At 42.9% G+C, this 21787-nt stretch overlaps 1 protein-coding gene across 1 annotated transcript; it reads left to right on the forward strand.

Annotated features, from left to right (window-relative positions):
- Nucleotides 1–5502: 5502 nt before the first annotated feature.
- Nucleotides 5503–14558, forward strand: LOC310995746 (protein NLRC3-like; the record flags this gene model as incomplete). The annotated part of the gene is made up of 7 exons (XM_083984870.1): nucleotides 5503–5582; nucleotides 6382–6605; nucleotides 8778–9055; nucleotides 9200–10725; nucleotides 11893–12066; nucleotides 12640–12813; nucleotides 14375–14558. The coding sequence occupies 7 exons, from the start codon at nucleotides 5503–5505 to the stop codon at nucleotides 14556–14558; spliced, it is 2640 nt and encodes an 879-aa protein (XP_083840996.1).
- Nucleotides 14559–21787: the final 7229 nt, after the last annotated feature.

Here is a 21787-nt window from a genome sequence, read left to right on the forward strand (position 1 = left end):
CATGGCTGCAGAGGGAGGGGCAAGTCTCTTTCTACAGTAGAGTGGCGCCACCTGCTGGGTAACGCCTGGTATTACACCTGTATGGACAGGTGAACTCTGACACCATGAATAAACAGTGAGCTGAGATCCAGCTGTGGTAGAAGAGCTGCTGCTCCACTACAAGTTACAGCTCAGTCTGTTCTCTGTCTTATTCATCACACATGTTGTCATCAACTTTGTGTCTAAGTGTTGGAACTTAACTCTCCCCGGTCTGGCAACACGACCATATATGGAAAACACAACCACAACTAAATGGAAGTCCAGACAGAAAGCAGGAGGATACAAAGAGAATCATCAACTCCTTTTAGAAATGTCACCTTTTGAATATTGGAGGTCACCAAGTGATGACAACTCACATCAAATCTTTGTTTCCTGTTCTATCAGAGAGAGAACTATCAAAGACGGCGTGTCACTCCATTGCTGCTGCTTATGATGTAACAAGCGCTGCACAGTCTGAAGGCCAAAAGCTGTGACAGGACTGTGAAGGTGGATCAGGCCCCGACCAGCTTCCACCACAGGTAGGAACAAGACAGCAGCTTTGGTCCAGAAGAAGTTCACCAGCCTCTTCTGCACCTCCCTCAGAAGACTGTCTGGAGGCTCTACCACTGTAAACCGCTGCCACAGCATCGAGGCAATCAAGGTATTAACAACCAAAGCCCTCCCCCTATAAGACAGCTGAGGCTGGATCCAAGTCCACCTAGACAACCGGGCACTGACCTTCTCCACTCCACCCTCCCAGTTTTTACTAATAAAACCCCCACTGCCCAGGAAAACACCTAGGAACTTCATCCCCTCTGTGTTGCACTGAAGCCCAGCTGCTAATGTTGGCTTCTCTCTGTTATTCCACTCAGCTAGAAGCAAACCCTCAGACTTGGACCAGTTCACCTTTGAGGAAGAGGCTCGTTCATATAGAGCCAACTTTTCCTCCAGAACTTTCACATCATTCTGACTCGTTAGAAAGACTGTAACATCATCAGCAGAGGCCGACAAAGTCAGCACTACTTTCAGAGAAGGTTAGCCCTGACACACCCTGATAGTTGGTCATTAGTTTAGTTTAGTTTATTTACTTATTTCATTAATTTATCGAGCATAAATACAAAAAATAAAATAAATAATGACAATACTGTAACTCTTGAATTAAACTTATATTGTCTACCCCTTGTTACAAAGAATTAATTAATAAATTAGATAGTACATTGTTTCCATCCTGCTTCAATCTGACTGTGGACAAAGCCACTTCACCCAGTGTCTGTACTGGACCTTTACTGAAGTTCTTAAGGGTCTGAATGGGATCAGGTCCCTGCAGCAGGATCCCAGGCCTGATGGAGAGACTGGAACCAGAACTAACAGCAGGAGGCTGAGGTGTTTTGGTTTTGTTGCAGAAAGATTCAACACTTGTTGAAAGTTGAATGTATTTCAAGTCTTTGAAGTGGTTTCATTTGAACATAGACAGAAACAGAATCAGTAGCAGTCTCAGTGAAATGCATCCAGGACGTACTCAGTCAGAATAAACTCTTCTCTGAATGTGTATCTGAGCAGCTCTGGAGAAGAGTTTTCTACCTTTTTTATTCCCTTCAAACAGCGGCAGGTCTTTCTCTTTGAACCTCGCTGCCCACCGTCCGTCAGCCTGAAATCCTAAAAGCCGCTGCGTGAGTCACGACTCTCAGACTCAAGAGGAGGCCCAACAAACTGCCTTTTTATGAACCGCTTCACATCTGAGCCGTGAAACAACCGTGAGTCTGGGGCAAAGACAACACGACTGAAGTCTGCAGCTGGACTCTAATCTCCCTGAGGAACGCAGATCAAGGAGTCCACGGTTCTGAGCCTCTGAAGTTGGGTCTGATAAAGCCTGAAGATCTGGACTCTCTGGTCAGTGGAGCTCCTCCCAGCATCACAAGTAGCTGAGCAGCATGGGAAAGTAGGAACCTGGAGTTTTCCATGGTCTGATAGTTCTCTCTCTGATAGAACAGGAAACAAAGATTTGATGTGAGTTGTCATCACTTGGTGACCTCCAATATTCAAAAGGTGACATTTCTAAAAGGAGTTGATGATTCTCCTTGTATTCTCCTGCTTTCTGTGTGGACTTACATTTAGTTGTGGTTGTGTCTTCCATATATGGTCGTGTTGCCAGACCGGCGCGAGTTAAGTTCCAACACTTAGACACAAAGTTGATGACAACATGTGTGATGAATAAGACAGAGAACAGACTGCAACTTGTAGTGGAGCAGCAGCTCTTCTACCTACGAAGGAGTATTAGGGCCAGACAAAAAAAAAAAAATCCGGCACAAGAAAAAAAAAAAGTCAGGTAAAAAAAAAAAAAAAAACAGCACAAGAAAAAAAATAAAACCTACGAAGGAGTATTAGGGCCAGCCAAAAAAAAAAAAAAACAGCCAAAAAAAAAGAAAAGAAATCCAGTGCAAGGGAAAAAAGCAAGCAAAAAAAAAAAATTCGGCACAAGAAGAAAAAGAAAAGCCAGGCAAAAAAAAAAAAAAAACTGCTGGCTTGACCACGTACCACAACAAAGCGACAAGCGACTGACTGCTTCATGACAGCAGCAGAGTGACAGACAGGCTCTTGTAGTAGTATTTGTAAATACTACAAATACTACAGGAGAGGAGGAGAGGAGATGCCTATGCCTATCCTGTATAGCCTAGTATTTGTATTTGTAAATACTACAGGAGGAGGCAGAGACCTGGACCGCGGTGGTCTAGTCACGGAGGTGTCTCCAGTCACGTTTAGTCACGCTAAACGTTAGCTCATATAACGTCTCTATGACTTATAAATGATTGTGTGTGTGTGTGTTTGTTTTGGGGGGGGCAGCCATATGGAAGTACGGAAATGTACTCAAAAGGGTACAAACCCTTGTCGCTCCAGGCGTACCTTTTTTAGAGACAATTTTGTACCCATTGGTGCCGGTACATTTTTGTACCTTTTCAAAATGTACCAGTTTAAGTAGCCTACAAGCATCTAAAGGGTATTATACCCTTTGGATGCTAGGTGCACAATTGTACTTGAACTACTTATACTTATACATGTACAAGTACATTGTACTTACTGGGTATATATGTAACTGGTGTGTGTGTTTGCTCTGCGACCTGCCCTGAGCGAGGATCGATCCCACAACCTCCCGCAACGGAGGCGACGATGCTAACCGCTTCACCAAGACCTTCTCCTTACTGGTACCTCGTGACTGTGGCCCACCTGCGGACCTACGTTGCATATTTAAAAAATAATTACTAGTTGAATTAATTATTATCCCTTAAATCATATTAATAGTCGCCTCATAGGTAACCAGACTCCTACTTAAGCTGCTAATTTTTTCTAACACACTGTCTCTGATAATGTACCTTTAGGGGGTAAATACCTGTACCGTAGGAGTCATGTACCTTTTGCCATTCTGGAACATTTATGTGCCTTTTCCACCCCCAAAAGGTACACATAGGTACTCTAGAGTACAATAATTGGCCCTATAGGCTACAGTAGGACAGAACTGTACCTTTAAGTACAGAAATGTCCCCCTTCTGTACCCCTATTTTTCTCTGTGTACGTTAGCAGCAGGGGTTGGACACAGAAGTGATTCGTGTTTTCATTGTCATACTCCGGCATTGAGTCAAAGTTAATCGGCCTTATTGTTCACTTTTATGGCGCTGCAGAGTTTGGCAGCCTGTCTGTCACTCTGCTGCTGTCATTGAGCCGACAGTCGCTTCTCGCTTTGTTGTGGTAGGCTACGTGATCAAGCCTCTGCAGTTTTTTTTTTTTTTTTGCCTGGCTTTTTTTTTTTTTCTTGTGCTGGATTTTTTTTTTATTTTTTTGCCTGACTTCTTTTTTTTCTTGTGCCAGATCTTTTTTTTTTTTTACCTGACTTTTTTTTTTTTCTTGTGCCGGATTTTTTTTTTATTTGCTTACTTTTTTCTCTTGCGCTGGATTTTTTTTTTTTTTTCTGGCTGGCCCTAATACTCCTTCGTATCTACCACAGCTGGATCTCAGCTCACTGTTTATTCATGGTGTCAGAGTTCACCTGTCCATACAGGTGTAATACCAGGCGTTACCCAGCAGGTGGCGCCACTCTACTGTAGAAAGAGACTTGCCCCTCCCTCTGCAGCCATGAACTTGTGGGATTTCCTGTAAACACAGAGCAGAGGGAGGAGGTAAAGGTAAAGATGTTCAGATGCCATTTTAGAGTGAATGGAGCAGAAGGAGAGAAACTGAAGTCTGAGACAAGTGAGTGTCAACACAACATTATTATTATTATTATTATTATTATTATTATTATTATTATTATTATTATTATTATTATTATATATGTTGTTGTTGTTGTTGTTGTTGTGTCAGAGTGTGAGAGTCAGTGTGTCTGTGTGGACTGTGGAGGGAAGAAGAGTCAGACGTAGTCCGTACATACGTCAGCTCATTGTCTCAGATTCACCTCCACACAACTTCTTCAAACTCACAACAAACATTGACTTGAACTCAACAATGACCTGAGGAGCCTTTAGAGGTCAAAGGTCAAAGGTCATGGTGACTGGATCAACATGGATTTAATGTCAAAGTTCTATGGTAGTGGCAAATTCATACAAGGAAGTAACTACTTTTTCGTTGTGTACTTTGGTCTGACAAGTGAACAGACTTGTTTGTCTTCATTCTGTATTCGGGTGCACGTGTGTGCGTGTCTGTGTGTTTTACTGATTTCCCTCTCAGACAGATGAATGTTAATATGGAGGAAAAGGAGGAAGAATCCATCTGTCCTGGACCTGGACCTGGAACTGAACCTGGACCTTCAGAGTCACAGTAAGAGACGGTTTCTACTGTAAACTGAGCTGAAGATGATTCAGTCATTAGACTCATGTGAAAGAAACAGAGAGAAACCAGGAACCAGATCCATCAGACTCTGAAGGTTCACAACCAGTTCAGTGTCACCTCCAAAAGTGCCCCCCCCCCCCTGCAGTGAAACACAAACACTAGAGAAAACAAAAAAAAAACGTGTTTCAGTCAGTGTGAGGCTCTAAGTTCATAAGATGTTGTGATGATGCTGTGTAAAAACTTTCCTTGCCACAGCTCTGAGATTATGAGTCCCAGCTGAAGGTGAATGTTTGTTTGTTGTTGTTTTTGTCTTCATGTGTCTCTCCCCTGGGCTGTAAGGGACGACTGGTGTCCAGGTAGATCCAGATGTTGAGCAGTGTCAGTGTGTGAACCTCTGTAGAGCTGATGTGAGACAGATGTTCAGCAGCTGGACACTGGACACAGTTAATGACTGACTGACTCTACACTGTTGTCTGTGATGCTGCTGTGTTGCTTCCATCTTTCACTACAGTGTGTGGTGCTGGACGCTGACAACACTGGAGACTTCCCACAATGCATCTGTGATCAGAGAACTGATCAATGTGATGTGAATAAAAACATGTTTGTGTTTGCAGAGGTCAGAACCACAGACTGAGAGCAGAGTCTCCAGGATCCATCTGTCTGTCCATGAAGAGTGACCAGTCCAAAGGACAGGTCCCAACCTTCAGTCCTGGACCTGGACCCAGACCTGGACCTTCAGAGTCATGGTAAGAGGCGGTTTCTACTGTAAACTGAGCTGAAGATGATTCAGTCATTAGACTCATGTGAAGGAAACAGAGAGAAACCAGGAACCAGATCCATCAGACTCTGAAGGTTCACAACAAACCTCAGAGACAGAAACATGCACACACACTCTGTCCATCAGACTGATGAAGCACAGCGTCCTCATGTTCCTGTGTCATCAGCCTCAGTCAGTGTGAACGTTGCTGCACCAACACTTTAATGATCCACACGTCTGAGCCTTTAAACTGAAGTCACAGTAGAGATTAAAGCAGCTACACAGAGACTTTTATTTTGAAATGTCAGGAACCAGACAGGAGTGGTCAGTGTTTCCTGTTTCCTGTCTGTGTCTGAAGCAGCTCCACCTGAGCTTCACTACATGTTGTGGAGAAGCTCAGTCTCCTCACACTGGATCAGAGCTCCAACACAGGTTGATTAGAGCCACACAGCAGCGTCTGGATGAGGAGCTCATTAGAAGAGCTGATAGGACTCAGTCCAGAACAAACATCAAACACATGATCAGTGTCTGAAAGAGGAAAAGACCACCAACAGCTTCTCAATCATTTCACACATTTGGAGTGAAAACCAGACGAGACGACGCAGAACTGAAGAGACTCAAACTAACAGGGAGTTTGTTTTAGAGTCCAGATTTAAGGTCAACAGATAAACAGACAGAAACCAGACCAGCTCAGGACCAGGTCTTCATTCAGATCGTTGAGGAGGTTAACCAATCAGAGCTCAGATGTGGAGCTGTGACATGTTGTTGATCCAGAAATGTCTTGACAGGAGGAAGAGGAGTGGTGTCTCTGTGGACCAGCAGCTGTCCTGCTGTGGTCTCTGTCAGGACGTCCTGAAGGATCCAGTCTCCACCAGCTGTGGACACTGGTTCTGCAGACAGTGCTTCACCTCAGACTGGGACCAGTCTGGTTCTTCAGGACCCCCCTCCTGTCCCCAGTGTGGACAAAGACCCAGAACCAGAGGTGAGCTGCAGACAGCCAATCAGAGCAGCTGTGGACAAAGTGAGACTGAACATCTGTCTGCTGATGTGGTCATTTGTTGTTTTCTCCAGAGTCATTGTTCCATCACACAGCACTGACATTTAGGGTGAATTCCAGTTCCCCCTTAGCCCTAGCCCTTGGCCCTAACCCTTCGTTTTGTGCGTTCACGTGAAGTGGTAGGGGTGTCCCAATTCTTGTTCAGACGAGGTTAGGGTGAAGTGGTAGGGCTATCTCGCCCTCGAAACTGAGATTTTTCAGGGGCACACTACAAACCGAGGGCTATGACAAGTTTCCCAGAATGCATCTTGCGGTGACCGGCAGCTGTTTTATTTCTCACTGTAGCGCTGTTATTACGTCATTTTGTTAAGTTTTAATATTTTTTCATGCGAGACAGTAGCTGTTTAGATCCCCAATGTGCGTCGGTTTATCCACATGAGGCTGTTTAGACGTTTGCTCCGATGTTTTTGGGAGAAGTGAAGCTCCACGGTGGAGCCTCCACCTGTGGAGCAGACCAACGGCTCGTCATGGAGACACCACCCGCCCGGAGAGCTCGTCAGCCGGACAACCTCCCTCGTCATCCCGGTAGAAAAGACGATCACTAATTAACTTACCCACAGGTTTTTAAAGGTTTACCGCTGGGTAGTTACATTCTTTTTAGGAGATAAATGCTGGTCTCATTGATGAAATGTAACAATTGTGGCAGTCGCATTAATTTGTTTGAATTAAAAGTGAAGCTTCATGTGTGTTTTGGACACAGGAGCAGTGTTGCCTGGGGTCTCTGTAGCCTTTACGTACAGAAATCACCACATTTACATCAATAAATAAATGTTTTACAATGAACTGATCAGTCTTCATTACATTTTATTTTATTTTATTAACTCATTGAGTGCCGCGCTCCTTTCCAAAGTTTTAGTCAAGTGTACCGGCAATTTAGACCATTTTTGACGATTTTTGTAGAGCCACAGTGTATTCTATATTATTGCCACCAACACATACTGTGGCTCAATTGAAAGGTTTATCTTAATGCTTCAAGTGGCCACAAACCGTTTGTTTCTACGTGCCTCCGTTCCTGAGAAAAGTCAAGCTAAACATGGCTGGGTTTCACCAAAATCCCTCCTTTTTTTCTAGAAAAGGAGATAGAGCGTCTTTTATGAAAGGTGCTCTGTTTGTGCCTGTCGCTCTTCTGACACTCGCATTTCTGGATCAAAGGGCTCGTATAAGATAAATATATACAACAATTGTTGTTCTATTCACAAAACCACCATCGGGGGCGGGGGGGGCGCCACTAAACAACAATAACACAGACGCACCGTGCCGTGTCACAGCTTCTCCCCGCGGAACGTGAGGGTCAGTCGGCCACCGCAGCTCGGGAAGACCGGTCCCGCCGGTGGTCGCGGTCCTTCTGTGGTACGGGTCGGTGATGCCGGTCTGCTTTGGCCCAGAGACCATCAGATTTTACCGCGGGAGGACTTTGGGGAGGACACGGTGTTGCTCCAGATGAAGACCGGGCGGACTGTCGGCTGAGAGCTTCCTGTTTCTGCTCCGAGCAGCTCGAGCAGCTGGAGCAGCAGCGCAGGTGAGAGCAGAGCAGCTGCGCTGCATCTGCATGCAGAACTCGTTTGCAGAAGCCGAGTTATGATAAAAACTTCCAGATCATGAGCTGTCGTGACTTTGATCGTCATCTATTTCAGTTCTCCTCGTCGTAGAGTCCCCAAATTTACATATAATGTGTATTAAAGTGTCTATTTTCATAATTTAAAAAAAAAGCAAAAAACGTAAAATTACGTTTTTGGCACTCAACGCATGGGAACGAATAACGAGAAATTACGTGGTTGGCACTCAATGAGTTAAGTTAACGTGGTTTTGAATACAGGATTTGTGGCAAAAGCTCGTCACGTCAGCTTATGTGAAAGCCAGCAGAGACTACTGATGACGTATGTGATTGTTGAAGGGGTGTCCCAATTTGTAGGGGTTGACTTTCAACCTCTACCCCTTGTAGCTCCGTTTCAAGGGGCAAGGGTTAAGGGCTAGGGGTAGGGATGAAAAATAGAATTGGAATTGGGCATTAAGATGATGATTCAAACCTTCTCTTTGTTGTCTGTAGTTTTTCTGTAGCTGATGAAATAATCTGATCAGATTGTCAGACTCTCTGTCTTCAGTCTGACTCTGTCTCTTGTCTCTCAGCAGATGGTGGTCTGCAGGAGGTTTTAGATCAACATAAGATCAGTCTGAGGAGCAGATGTGAACGAGTGACTGAAGGAACTGAGGGAACAGGAAGTGGAACAGGAAGTGGAACCCTCCTCAACAGGATCTACACTGAGCTCTACATCACAGAGGGACAGAGTGAAGAGGTTAATACCCAACATGAGGTCAGACAGCTGGAGACAACGTCCAAGAAGAAGACCCTCCATGACACTCCAATCAAGTGCAACGACATCTTTAAAGACTTATCTGTCCAACAGAGAGAGGACGTCTCTATGGTCTCACCTGTCCAACAGAGAGAGGACGTCTCTACGGTCTCACCTGTCCAACAGAGAGAGGACGTCTCTACGGTCTCACCTGTCCAACAGAGTGAGGACGTCTCTACAGTCTCACCTGTCCAACAGAGACCCATCAGAGTGGTCCTGACCAACGGCGTCGCTGGTGTTGGAAAAACCTTCTCGGTGCAGAAGTTCACTCTGGACTGGGCCGAGGGCTTGGAGAACCAAGATGTCAGTCTGCTGGTTCTGCTTTCCTTCAGGGAGCTGAACCTGATCAGAGATCAGCGGTTGAGTCTTCTCAGGCTGCTCCATGTTTTCCATCCAACATTACAGAAGGTCACAGCAGAGCAGCTGGCTGTCTGTAAACTTCTCTTCATCTTTGACGGCCTGGATGAAAGCCGACTGTCACTGGACTTCAACAACAGGGAGGTTGTGTCTGATGTCACACAGACGTCATCAGTCAACGTGCTGTTGACAAACCTCATCCAGGGGAATCTGCTTCCCTCTGCTCTGGTCTGGATCACCTCCAGACCTGCAGCAGCCAATCAGATCCCTGATGAATGTGTTGACAGGGTAACAGAGGTCCGAGGCTTCACTGACGCCCAGATGGAGGAGTACTTCAGGAGGAGGTCCAGTGATGAAGATCTGTCCAGAAGAATCATCTCACACATCAAGACGTCCAGGACCCTCCACATCATGTGTCAAGTCCCAGTCTTCTGCTGGATCAGTGCTACAGTTCTGGAGCACATGTTGACCACAGACCAGAGAGGAGAGCTGCCCAAGACCACGACGGACCTGTTCTCACACTTCCTGCTGGTCCAGACAAAGAGGAAGAAGAACAAGTACGGTGAAGGACATGAGACGAGTCCACAGGAGCTGACAGAGGCCGACAGGGAAGTTCTTCTGAAGCTGGGGAGGCTGGCGTTTGAACAGCTGGAGGAAGGAAACATCATGTTCTACCAAGAAGACCTGGACCAGTGTGGTCTGGATGTCACAGAGGCCTTGGTGAACTCAGGACTCTGTACTGAGATCTTCAAAAGAGAGAGTGTGATCTTCCAGAAAACAGTCTACTGCTTTGTTCATCTGAGTGTTCAGGAGTTTCTGGCTGCAGTCTACATGTTCCACTGTTTCACCAACAGGAACACACAGGTCCTGGAGAAGTTCCTGAGAGAACATCATGTTGATTTAACCCTGGATGACTTCCTGCAGAGAGCCTTAGAGAAGTCCCTCAGCAGTAGAAATGGTCACCTGGACCTGTTTGTTCGCTTCCTTCATGGCCTCTCTCTGGAGTCCAACCAGAGGCTGTTAGGAGGTCTGCTGGGTCAGACAGACAACAGTCCAGAAACCATCCAGAGAACCATCAACAACCTGAAGAAGATGAAGAGTGGTGAAATCTCTCCTGACAGAAGCATCAACATCTTCCACTGTCTGACGGAGATGAAGGACCAGTCAGTTCATCAGCAGATCCAACAGTTCCTGGAGTCAGAGAACAGATCAGAGGAGGAACTCTCTGAGATCCAGTGTTCAGCTCTGGCCTACATGCTGCTGATGTCAGAGCAGGTTCTAGACCAGTTGGACCTGAAGAAGTACAACACATCCTATCAGGGACGACGGAGACTGATCCCAGCTGTGAGGAACTGCAGGAAGGCTGAGTGAGTCCAGACATGATCAATATAATTATTGATCAGTAGTTTAGATCAGTAGTTCATATAAACACAGTTATATTTATTCTCATTATTCCTAGTTTGACTCTATTACAGGTCAGTTGTGTTTTTCTGGAGGTGTAGTAAAAGCTGTGAGCTCCAACATGTTGATCTTCAGCTCGTTGTGATCGTTGCTGTTTAATCAAGAACTAGTTATTTTGTTCTTTTATTCTTGGTTTTATTCAAATCTTACACCTCAGTTTATCCAGGTTAGTACAACTGCTAATGTTGTAGTCAAGACCACCTAACCCGAGACCAGGTCAAGACCAAAACCAAGACAAGAGGTCCAGAGTCAGACCAGCAAACCAATGTGAGACCATTTCCAAGACCATGACTGTATTCAGTCCCAGTCCTCATAATAATCATGTGTCTTGATATTTACATTATTCCTCCTCGGCCACAAAGAAAAGATGATTTGATCTAAAAATATCAATGCAGAATCAGTGTCAACCATGGAGCATAAAAAGACATGACATCACTGAGCCTTCTCCTATGATTATCTCATGGGTCTTTTCCTTTCTCCTTCTCCTTCTTCTCCTCCTTCTGCTTCTTCTTCTTCTTTTGAATTTCCGGTCCGGCAGGCAAAGTCTGGCTCACTGCTGCCTCCCCTGGTTGACTAAAATGAAAAGGCCAACTACACTACACGTTATGTTACGCGGAGTGGTGCGCACGGTGCAGATCAACTTCCTGCTGCACAGCAACAAAATCTGCGACCGCACGTGTGTGTGAACGCGTAACATAATTTGTCGAACAGTGACTGACAGACGTGCACACGCTGCTTCATACGTACGCAGCTTTTGTCACGCGTGAAATACAACCTGCGCGTAACAACGCACGCACGCACTCGTAACAAAGTAACCGTGCGTGCACACACGTCGCTGCGCGTCTTTCCGGTTGTTTTGACATCGATTTCACCCCATACACACACACACACACACACACACACACACAGTGATGAGGATCATTGTTTCCTGTCAAACTAAGTCAGAGAAGATGAGCTGAAGCTCAGATGTTCATCACATCATCAGGTCCTGTCATCAGATGCATCAACTATGTTTTTACTGCAGCTTTACTCTGATTTCATTCTGACACATTTGATATTTTCTCTCTTCACAGACTTGTTGGTTGTTACCTCTCAGAGAATCACTGTGAAGTCGTGGCCTCAGCTCTGAAGTCCAACCCCTCCCACCTGACACAACTGGACCTGAGCTACAACAACCTGAGTGACTCATCAGTGAAGGTTCTGTGTGCTGGACTGGAGAGTCCAAACTGTAGACTGGAGACTCTGAGGTGAGTTCACTGACTGGACCTGTTGGACTTTTATCTGTGTTCAGTTCAAATGTGTGAAGTTCAGAGTTTGAAGCAGCGACTGATTGTGACTCCATGTTACTGCAGCTGGTAGAAGGTGAAGGGTCAGAGGTCACTCAGAGGTCAGTGTGGTGATGATGATGATGATGATGATGATGATGATGATGATGATGAGCTGGCTCTCAGATGAAGCTGTGTGTGTGTGTGTGTGTGTGTGTGTGTGTGTGTGTGTGTGTGTGTGTGTGTGTGTGTGTGTGTGTGTGTGTGTGTGTGTGTGTGTGTGTGTGTTCAGTCCTGAATCAGAGAGTTCTAGTCAGTGTTTAGTCCAAAAGGTATTGATTAGATATCGATTGTATATTGACAGACTGATCTGAGGTCAGTAGCAGCTAATGAATCTGTGCTGACATGTGGATGATGTGTGTAGAAGGCCACATGATGATGATCCACAACAACACAAGGACAAAGTCTCTCTACTCATTTACACACTGATCATTGATCAGGACACATCTGATCAATCATCAATCATTTCATCATCTTCTTTTATTCTTTATTCAGATTGTTCAACTGCAGTTTGTCAGAGATCAGCTGTTCTTCTCTGGTCTCAGCTCTGAAGTCCAACCCCTCCCACCTGAGACACCTGGACCTGAGCTCCAACAACCTGCAGGATACAGACCTGAAGGATCTGAGTGGTTTTCTGGAGAGTCCAGACTGTAGACTGGAGATTCTGAGGTCAGACTCTGTTTTATTTCTGTTCTCAGATGAATGTGATGTGAAAGTTGTGTTGATACTGAGCTGCAGACATGAGGCTGATATTCTACTGATCCACACTGAGGCTGTAGGACAGGGTAGGCAGGCGCTCACAGACCAAGACCAGGGCTGTGGGGGGGTCGGCACCTCAGACAGTTCATCACACAACAACCTCACAACAAACACATTGATGCACAATGGTTTACACAGATCACAGTCTTAAACATGTGCAACCAACTCAAATCAATAACAGGATCACATATTGGAGCAGCGCTCACATCACACAACAAACCTTTAACAACATCCACACTCAAACCTGAGCAACAAGGATGTTAAAGCAATACTTACCTTTCTGGAACTTTTGCACATTTCTTTGTCTAAGTTAAAATGCTATTAATAATCTGATGATACATTAAAATGTAAGAGAAACCCAACAGGGTTAAAAACTCATCATTTTTTCATTCTCATATAATTCTGAGAAAAGTCTGACCAATAATATTATTCGGTCCGATTAATAAGATTTGACGAGCGACCGAACCTACTTAATATGTAATCACTTTGTGCACCCCTCTCCTCCTCTCCCCCCTCCCGACCAGGAAGAACGCTTATTGACAGAGCAGTAGCAGGACACAGAGCAGAGGAGACTAGAGTCACAACACACACAAGAAAGAAGGTTTTTGGAAATAAATAGTTTTTTAAAAGACCAATAACTGCAGCCGTAGCTGGTCGCGGAGTTTCATGTCTGATATTGTAACGTTGATAGTGATCAGCCCCGAGTGATACGTAAACACAGGAAGTCACATGTGTCTATAAAGCATCCAGTGCTAACGGCTAGGCTACTGTTAGCTCTGTGCTAACGGCTAGGCTACTGTTAGCTCTGGGAGTTCTCAGCGGTCCGGACCCGGTTGAACTCCGGACCGGCGCGGCTCGACTCGGCTCGGTCTGGATTTATTTTCGGCCTGAACCAGCGCATCAGGTGGCGCTGGTCCGGCCGTTGCCATGCCAACGCATGCCGCAGGGAGGGAGGGGGCTCGTGGAGGTGCAGCAGGAGGGAGAGGTGGGTGGGACTTGTGAGGGAGGTGGAGCTGTTTGTGCTGTGCTGAGTGAAATGCCAGATCGGTAAGTATTGCTTTAATGTACACAACAAGCTGTTATTACAAGGTTCTGGATCAGGTCTGGACCTTTAACCTTTGATCCAGTTCAGTCCTGAATCAGAGAGTTGTAGTCAGTGTTTAGTCCAACAGGTATTGATCAGATATTGATTGTATATTGACAGACTGATCTGAAGTGAGGTGATTTTACACACACACACACACACACACACACACACACACACACACACACACACACACACACACACACACACACACACACACACACACACACACACACACACACACACACACACACACACACTTAACTGTTTTCTACCTAAACCTCCTCCCATACAAAGTCCCTCTACTCATTTACACACTGATCATTGATCAGGACACATCTGATCAATCATCAATCATTTCATCTTCTTATTTTATTCTTTATTCAGATTGAGGGGCTGCAGTTTGTCAAGGACCAGCTGTTCTTCTCTGGTCTCAGCTCTGAAGTCCAACCCCTCCCACCTGAGAGAACTGGACCTGAGTGGAAACATCCTGAGATCTTCATCTCTGCAGCATCTTCATGATCTTGTGAAGAGTCCAGACTTTCGACTGGAGACTCTGTTGTGTGACTGATCTGTAGCTGTTTCCACAGCTGATGACTGCGGGGGTGAAATAAAGTGTAAAGTGCAGCAGGTGAACCTGTCAGGATGTGACATCACATATGACATCATCTATGACATCACAGACTCAGAAAACACTGCAGCAGCTTCAATGTGTCAGTCATCAGTGATCCAGTCACAGGTAAAGGTGTTGAGTCAAACCTGTCACTCAAGTACAGGAAGTACTTTTACTGCACTAACTCCAAACTAAATACTTTTAAAAGCGGATAACCTCTCTTTAGGCTCCCTTATATCGGAATTAGAGCTCTTTGCCTCGTTATCAGGATTGAAACCAAATTATGAGAAATGCTCTATCCTTAGAATTGGATCATTAAAGAAAACTGACTTCCAAGTCCCATGTACGATGCCGATAAAATGTTCTGTGGCCCTGTGAATCTATTAGGAATACTTATACCAGCCGACAAAAGTCTTTTGGTGAAAACTAATTTTGAAACATCTTACTATTTATGGAAAGGTTACTGTAATTAATTCACTAATACTTTCACAATTTACTTATCTTTTACAGGCTCTGCCTTCTCCTGATACAACTTTATTAAAAGCATATGAGAAAATAATTTTTTATTTTATTTGGAATGGTAAACCTGTTAAAATTAAACGTAGTTATCTATATAATGTACAGGAGAATGGAGGCTTGGGATTGAAAAGCCTTTCAATATTAGATTTAAACTTAAAAGCTGTATGGATACAACGATTATATAATAACCAAGAATGGTTTTCATCCAAATTATTTTCTGCTCAATGTGGTCCCTTAATTGGAAAAGTGTACCCTTTTTTTCAGTTGTGTCCGGCCTCGATGGTACGTTTATCTGCTTTTTTGCCCGACCTCTCCCCCTTTTTTAGAAATTCACTTTCTTTATGGCTTCAGTATCAGTTTTCTTTACCAAACAATTCCTTGGAGATTAGACAACTGATATTATGGCTAAATGAAAATATCTGTATAGACAAAAAACCTGTGTGCTGGCAAAGATTGTTAAATAATCATATTTATTTTGTAAATGATTTATTGAATAATGAAGGAAAATTCCTTACTTATGAATCTTTAATTTTTAAATATGGAGATGTGTGTTCAGAATTGAACTATATGCAGTTACTTTCTGCAATTCCTTAATCCTGGAGATCAAAGATAGAAAAACATCCGGAAGATTTAAGAGTATGCCGCCCTCGTATTAAGAATTCTAAATGGTTGGGGCAAAAGAAGATTAATTTTGACATGTATAGGTTTTTTATGTATTCTAAAAATATAGCCGCCCAACCATATTATTTTCAAGCATATTGGGAAAGTATTTTTGATACCCCACTTCCTTGGTTGGATTTTTTTTTTTTTAAATATGTATAAATCTTCTTGTTCCACATATTTATGGATGTTTCAGTTAAAAAATATTCTATAAGATATTACCAACAAGGAAGATGCTTAAAATATGGAGAATAACAGACAATGATAAATGTAGATTTTGTGGGGATGAGGAAGAAGACATGCACTTGTTTTGGTATTGTCCAGAAGTTGCTCTTTTTTGGCATTATGTGGCAATTTGGTTATGTGACCAAGGACTTGTTTTGTTATTATCTCCCAATATTATTTGGGGTTTTCATGAAGAACAACATATGCTGTTAAATATATGTTCTGCTTGGGAAAGCTTTTATTTTTAAAAAATCAAGGAGAGCTTAATTTGAGATATTTTATATCATTTATTAAACATCATTATTTACTAACAAAGATATTGCCAAAAAACAAGAAAAATAATGCAGAGAGAAAAAGATGGGAAATCCTCGCAATAACAAAAACTTGGGATGAAGATTCAATATAGTTTATTGTTTTGAATGTTTTTGTTTTTGGGATTGTTGTTGTTTCTTTTATGGTGGCTGTAGAGTGAATTATTTAATCTTTTATTTATTGAGTTATGATATGAATTAATGGTGCGTGTAAAATACTATGCACTTACTGATTATATGTTTTGATTATTTTATGCTGTTAAATGTAGGTTCCTTTTTTTATTGTTTGTTTTGTATTTTGTCCTCCTTTATGTTTTATGGTGCTGATGGGTTTTTATGTTACTGCCACCTGATTATTGTGTATTTTTTCTTTTTTTAGAATGGAAAAAATGAAAAAAAGGAAAGAATAAAAAATGAGAAAGAAAGAAAGACGGTCCCCATTAGGGGTGGTGGTGGTGGGATTAAAAAAAAAAAAAAAAAAAACTAAATACTTTTACTGGGATACTGTCATTATAGAAACTTTTACTCTGCTCCTATTTTATAGTATTCACTGTGATACCTTGTAAGAAGTACTTTTACTGTGATGCTGTATCTACACAAACTACTTTTATTGTTACTTGTTGTGAGTTATTTTTACTGTGTTGCTTTAAGTACAGGAAATACTTATACTTTGGTACTGTCATTAAAGGATACCTTATGAAGTACAATTACTGTGATTGTGAAAATACTTTTATAAATATGAGAAGTCACTGTGATACCTTGTAAGAAGTACTTTTACTCTGATACTGTCTACAGAAACTACTTTTATTGTTGTGCTGTAAACATAAGTATTTTTACTGCGTTACTGTAACTATTGTCAGGATCTGCTACTGTCACAAGTGTTAGATTTCATCAATGAGACCAATATTTATCTCCTACAAATAATTTAACCAGCCGGTGGTAAACCTCTACAAACCTGCGGGTAAGTTAATTAGCGATCGTTTTGTCCCCCGGGATGACGACGGAGGTTGGCCGGCCGAGCAGCTCTGCAGACCGGCTACTGATGTTGCGGTCATTGTGGAGCTTCACTTCTCCAAAAAACATTGGAGCAAACTTCTAAACAACTGTCATTTGGATAAACTGGCCGTATATTTGGCATCTAAACAGTTACTTTCTCACATGAAAAAATATTAAAACTATACACACAAGGAGGGCAAGTGACGTTGTTGTTGTTGCTATGCGGGTTTCTGATTGGCTAAGGTGGGCTTGAGTTTCTTAAAGTTAAACGAAACGTTTTCTGAAAACGGACTGGTGTGCACGCAGTTATTTTTGTAAACGGAGAGGGTGAAATGTCCGTTTATGAAAATAGCCGGACACGTGTAACCGTAGTCTGAAAAATAAGGGCACTTTATGCAGCACGTTGGTTTGTGGATGAAAGCTGTAGACTATGTTCAGCTCCAGCAACGGATTAATGCAAAAAGGCATGTGCTACTATGAACTATTGTTTAAATTTTATTTTCACACAATTTTCATAAATTAACTGAAAAAGAATTAACCAGGACTAAATAACAACTAATTTCTAGGCCCTCTGTATGCCTGCTGTCACGACGGGGACTGCTTCTCCCGCTTTCCCTTTCGGCCATGTGTATTAAACTCAGATGATGTGTGATGATGACTGATCTAACTGACATGCCTGAAATAAACAAATAAAAATAAATAAATGACCCTTTTGTGTTCCTTGTCTGTCTTGTCTTAGTGTCATGTCCTTTTGTGGGTCCCTGTTTAGTTTAGTTCCTGTTTTATTTTTGATGTCCTTGTCCTGTCTCTCTGGCCCCGTTTATACGTACCCGGGTATTTTTAAAAACGCAGACATTAACCATCGTTTGCACCCTCCGTTTACACGCAAACGGAGAAAACGCCCCTGAAAACGATACTTTTTAAAAACTCCGGCCAGGGTGGAGATTTTGGAAAACTCAGTTTTCACGTTTGCATGTAAACAGAGAAAAACGGAGATTTGGGAAGCCGACGTCAGACTCTGTCGTCTAACCGTAACCATATTACATAACTTAATAAAATAAATAAATAATAATAATGATAAAATTTAATGCAGACTGATGTGTTCATTGTAAAACATTTATTTATTGATGTAACGTTAAATGGGGTGATTTCTGTACAGAGTCCCGAGGCTGGGCTCCTCTTCTGTCCAGTAACGGTTAACACACATGAAGCTTCACTTTTCATTCAAACAAACTGCTACTGCCACAATTGTTAGATTTCATCAATGAGATCAACATTTATCTCCTAAAAATAATTTAAGCCGGTGGTAAACCTCTAAAAACCTGCGGGTAAGTTAATTAGCCATCGTTTTGTCCCTGGGAGGACGACAGAGGCTGGCCGACCGAGCAGCATTGCAGAGCGGACACTGTCTCTGTGATGTCCCGGTCGTTGCTCCACAGGTGGAGCTTCACTTCTCCGAAAAAAAAAAAGAAGCTTCACCTCTCCGAGAAACATCGGAGCAAACTTCTAAACAGCCGTCATCTGGATAAACTGGCCGTATATTTGGCATCTAAACAGTTACTTTCTCACATGAAAAAATATTAAAACTTCACACACAAGGAGGGCAAGTGATGTTGTTGCTGTTGCTGTTGCTATCAGGTTGCTATGCGGGATCATGTGCGGGATTCTGATTGGCTGACGTGGGCTTGAGCTTCTCGCTACACTGCCACCTACAGGTTTGGCATGCTCTTGACGGCATATATACACAGGTTAGTGTAAACGAAACGTTTTCTGAAAACAGACTGGTGTGCACGCAGTGTTTTTTATAAACGGACAGGGGGAAATGTCCGTTTATGAAAATAGCCGGGCACGTGTAAACGCAGTCTCTGTGTGCGCCCTGCCCTTGATTAGGCTACCTAATGTGTCTCACCTGTGTTAATTGCACCACCTGTCTCGTTCCCTCATGTATTTAACCTCAGTGTCTCCCTTTGTCCTTGTTGGTTCATTGTCGTTAGTCCACGTCCTTCCATGGTGTGTTTCCTATGTTCCTGTGTCACGTCGAGGTAAAATAAAACCTGTGTTCATTGAAAGTCTGCATTTGGGTCCTGCATTCCCACCAACCTGACACCTGCTGCTTATGTGGCTGCTGTTACGCCGGGCTTGATTGACAGCTCATTCTGTTAGTTAGATAATGAGGGTATCCCACGTTGATGTGATTGACAGTTAGAATCCTGTCATGTGTGACGTGAGGGCTGTTGTGTTTTTAAATGTAACACCGGTCAAAGCTTAACCTGGAAATATTGTGGCTTTACCGATAAAACAAACTTTTCACAGCAAAGGTAAGAGGAAATGTACAACCGTGTTTTGGCCAAGCAGTGTCTGTGTGTGGATGCCTCTGCCTCTCAGTGAGCGTTCTGCAGTGACTTCTGAGTACCGTGACGTTGACGGTCCTGTAGTGTGCTGCTCACGTCCGCTCATTTGGATTGTGCAACTGCTGTGGGTGATTTATTAATACGTAGTAAGAAGCTAAGACTGCCGTTTAAACGCACACATCATTTTGAACTCTTTATTAACAGAAAGTAGGCAGATTTTGTATCAAAATAGGCCTTTATATAATGAAAAAAAGACATTTTATGTAACAATTTAAATGCTCAGCAGCCGTGGGCACCCCCATAGTCAGAATGGTACGGTCTTGGTTACATAACAACATTTTCCGACGATTCGACTACGAGGTTCATAGTCGAATCAGACCTCTCTGAATCAAATAGTCGACTATTGGAGGTCAGCCCTAATGGGGATTATTTTGGTCGGAGCACCGGGCAGTCGGCACAATGGGCGTAGAAAAGTTGGATTAATGGGTAGTCGGAGAGATGGGCTGTCGGACTTTTGGACGGTCAGACTGATGTATGTCCCCCCCGAACAGCTTGCCCCCCTTCCCTACCAGTCAAACACCTCATCACATTTAACACTTTTTTGCACTTTCCTTCTACTCTTCTGGTATGCTCTGCCCATGTCAGCCATGTATCAAAAATAACTCCCAAATGTATTTACTCTTTATAATACTTTCCCATACATACTCAGCTTCATCCCTTCCTGAATTCTTCTCCTAGTGAAAAATACTGACTGTGTTTTGTCCAGTGAAAACCTGCACCCCCAATCATATCCCCACTCCACCACCTCATCAATTGCCCCTTGAACTTTCCTAATTGCATGCTCCATGTTCCTTCCTCTCTTCCATAATGCCCCATCATCTGCAAAAAGTGATCTGCCTATATCTGCTGGCACCTTTGAAAATACATCATAAAGAGTATACTTTATATGATATTATATTTTATTATATTATATATATTATATGTATACTGGTATGAACACCCAATGGCCCAATGTGTACTTGAATTTTTCTTCCAAATAGAAAATCCTTTATCCAGTTGAAAACTCTGCCACCAACACCCATCTTATGCAGTTTAATTAACAGCCCCTCTTTCCACATCATATCATAAGCTTTTTCAATATCAAAAAACACTACGAGTGATTCTTTATTTGCCTGGGCCTTTCTTATTTCAGTTTCTGATCTTATCACAGGGTCTATGGTGTTCCTACCCCTTCTAAAACCACTCTGATAGTTTGCCAACAACCCCTTCTTCTCAAGTTGATATGATAACCTTTCTGTTATCATTCTTTCCATTATCTTGCACATGTTTTAAACAGTTTTCAAAATGGGATAACATATGTAAAGGTAATGGGCTGAACATCAAACATCACAAGAAAACATTAAAATCAAGTCCCTCGTTCAGGCCGGGTATTTGGTAGCCTGCAGTTTGTGGATCCAGAAAGTGTCTTTCCTCTTTCCTTAAAGAAAGTGGTATGTGGTCAATCCCACAGGCCTGAGGCAGATTCGCTGTTGTGATGTTCCATGTAGTGTCTTGCCATTGGATAGTTCATGTTGTCTGTGCAGATTGTGTATTTATGTTCAGCCAGTCTGTCCTGTAAGCGTCGTTTTGTTCTTCCGATGTAAAAGACATTTAGGACATTCCAGTCTGTAGATGACAAAGTTTTACAGTTAATTAGGTAGGGAGGAGTGAGGCCTAATAGAGTTTTGAACACCAGCATCAACCAATGGATGTTCGAGTGCTCCTTTGCAGGCAAACCTGTAGATTACATCACAGTAATCAAATAGTGGTAGCACAGTCAACTGGACCAGGGTACAACAGTGCAACATCAGTCAGGGAAACAGCCAAACCCACAAAACATACAGTTAGATATTACTTTTGCTTTTTACCTTCATTCATTCATCACCTTTATTTATTCAGGGGGGCCAATTGAGAGCAAGCTCTCATATCCAATGGCGCCCTGATTACAGCACAAATACAATTCAAACACATTACAATACATATCCATAATATATATACACTCAAAAGAAGCACATAGTGAATTCAAGAAGCACATTTACATTCAGAAATCATGAGATCAACAAGAATGTATTTAAAATGATTAAAA

The sequence above is a fragment of the Trachurus trachurus genome, assembly GCF_905171665.1.
Source record: "Trachurus trachurus genome assembly, chromosome: 13".
Classification (NCBI taxonomy): domain Eukaryota; kingdom Metazoa; phylum Chordata; class Actinopteri; order Carangiformes; family Carangidae; genus Trachurus; species Trachurus trachurus.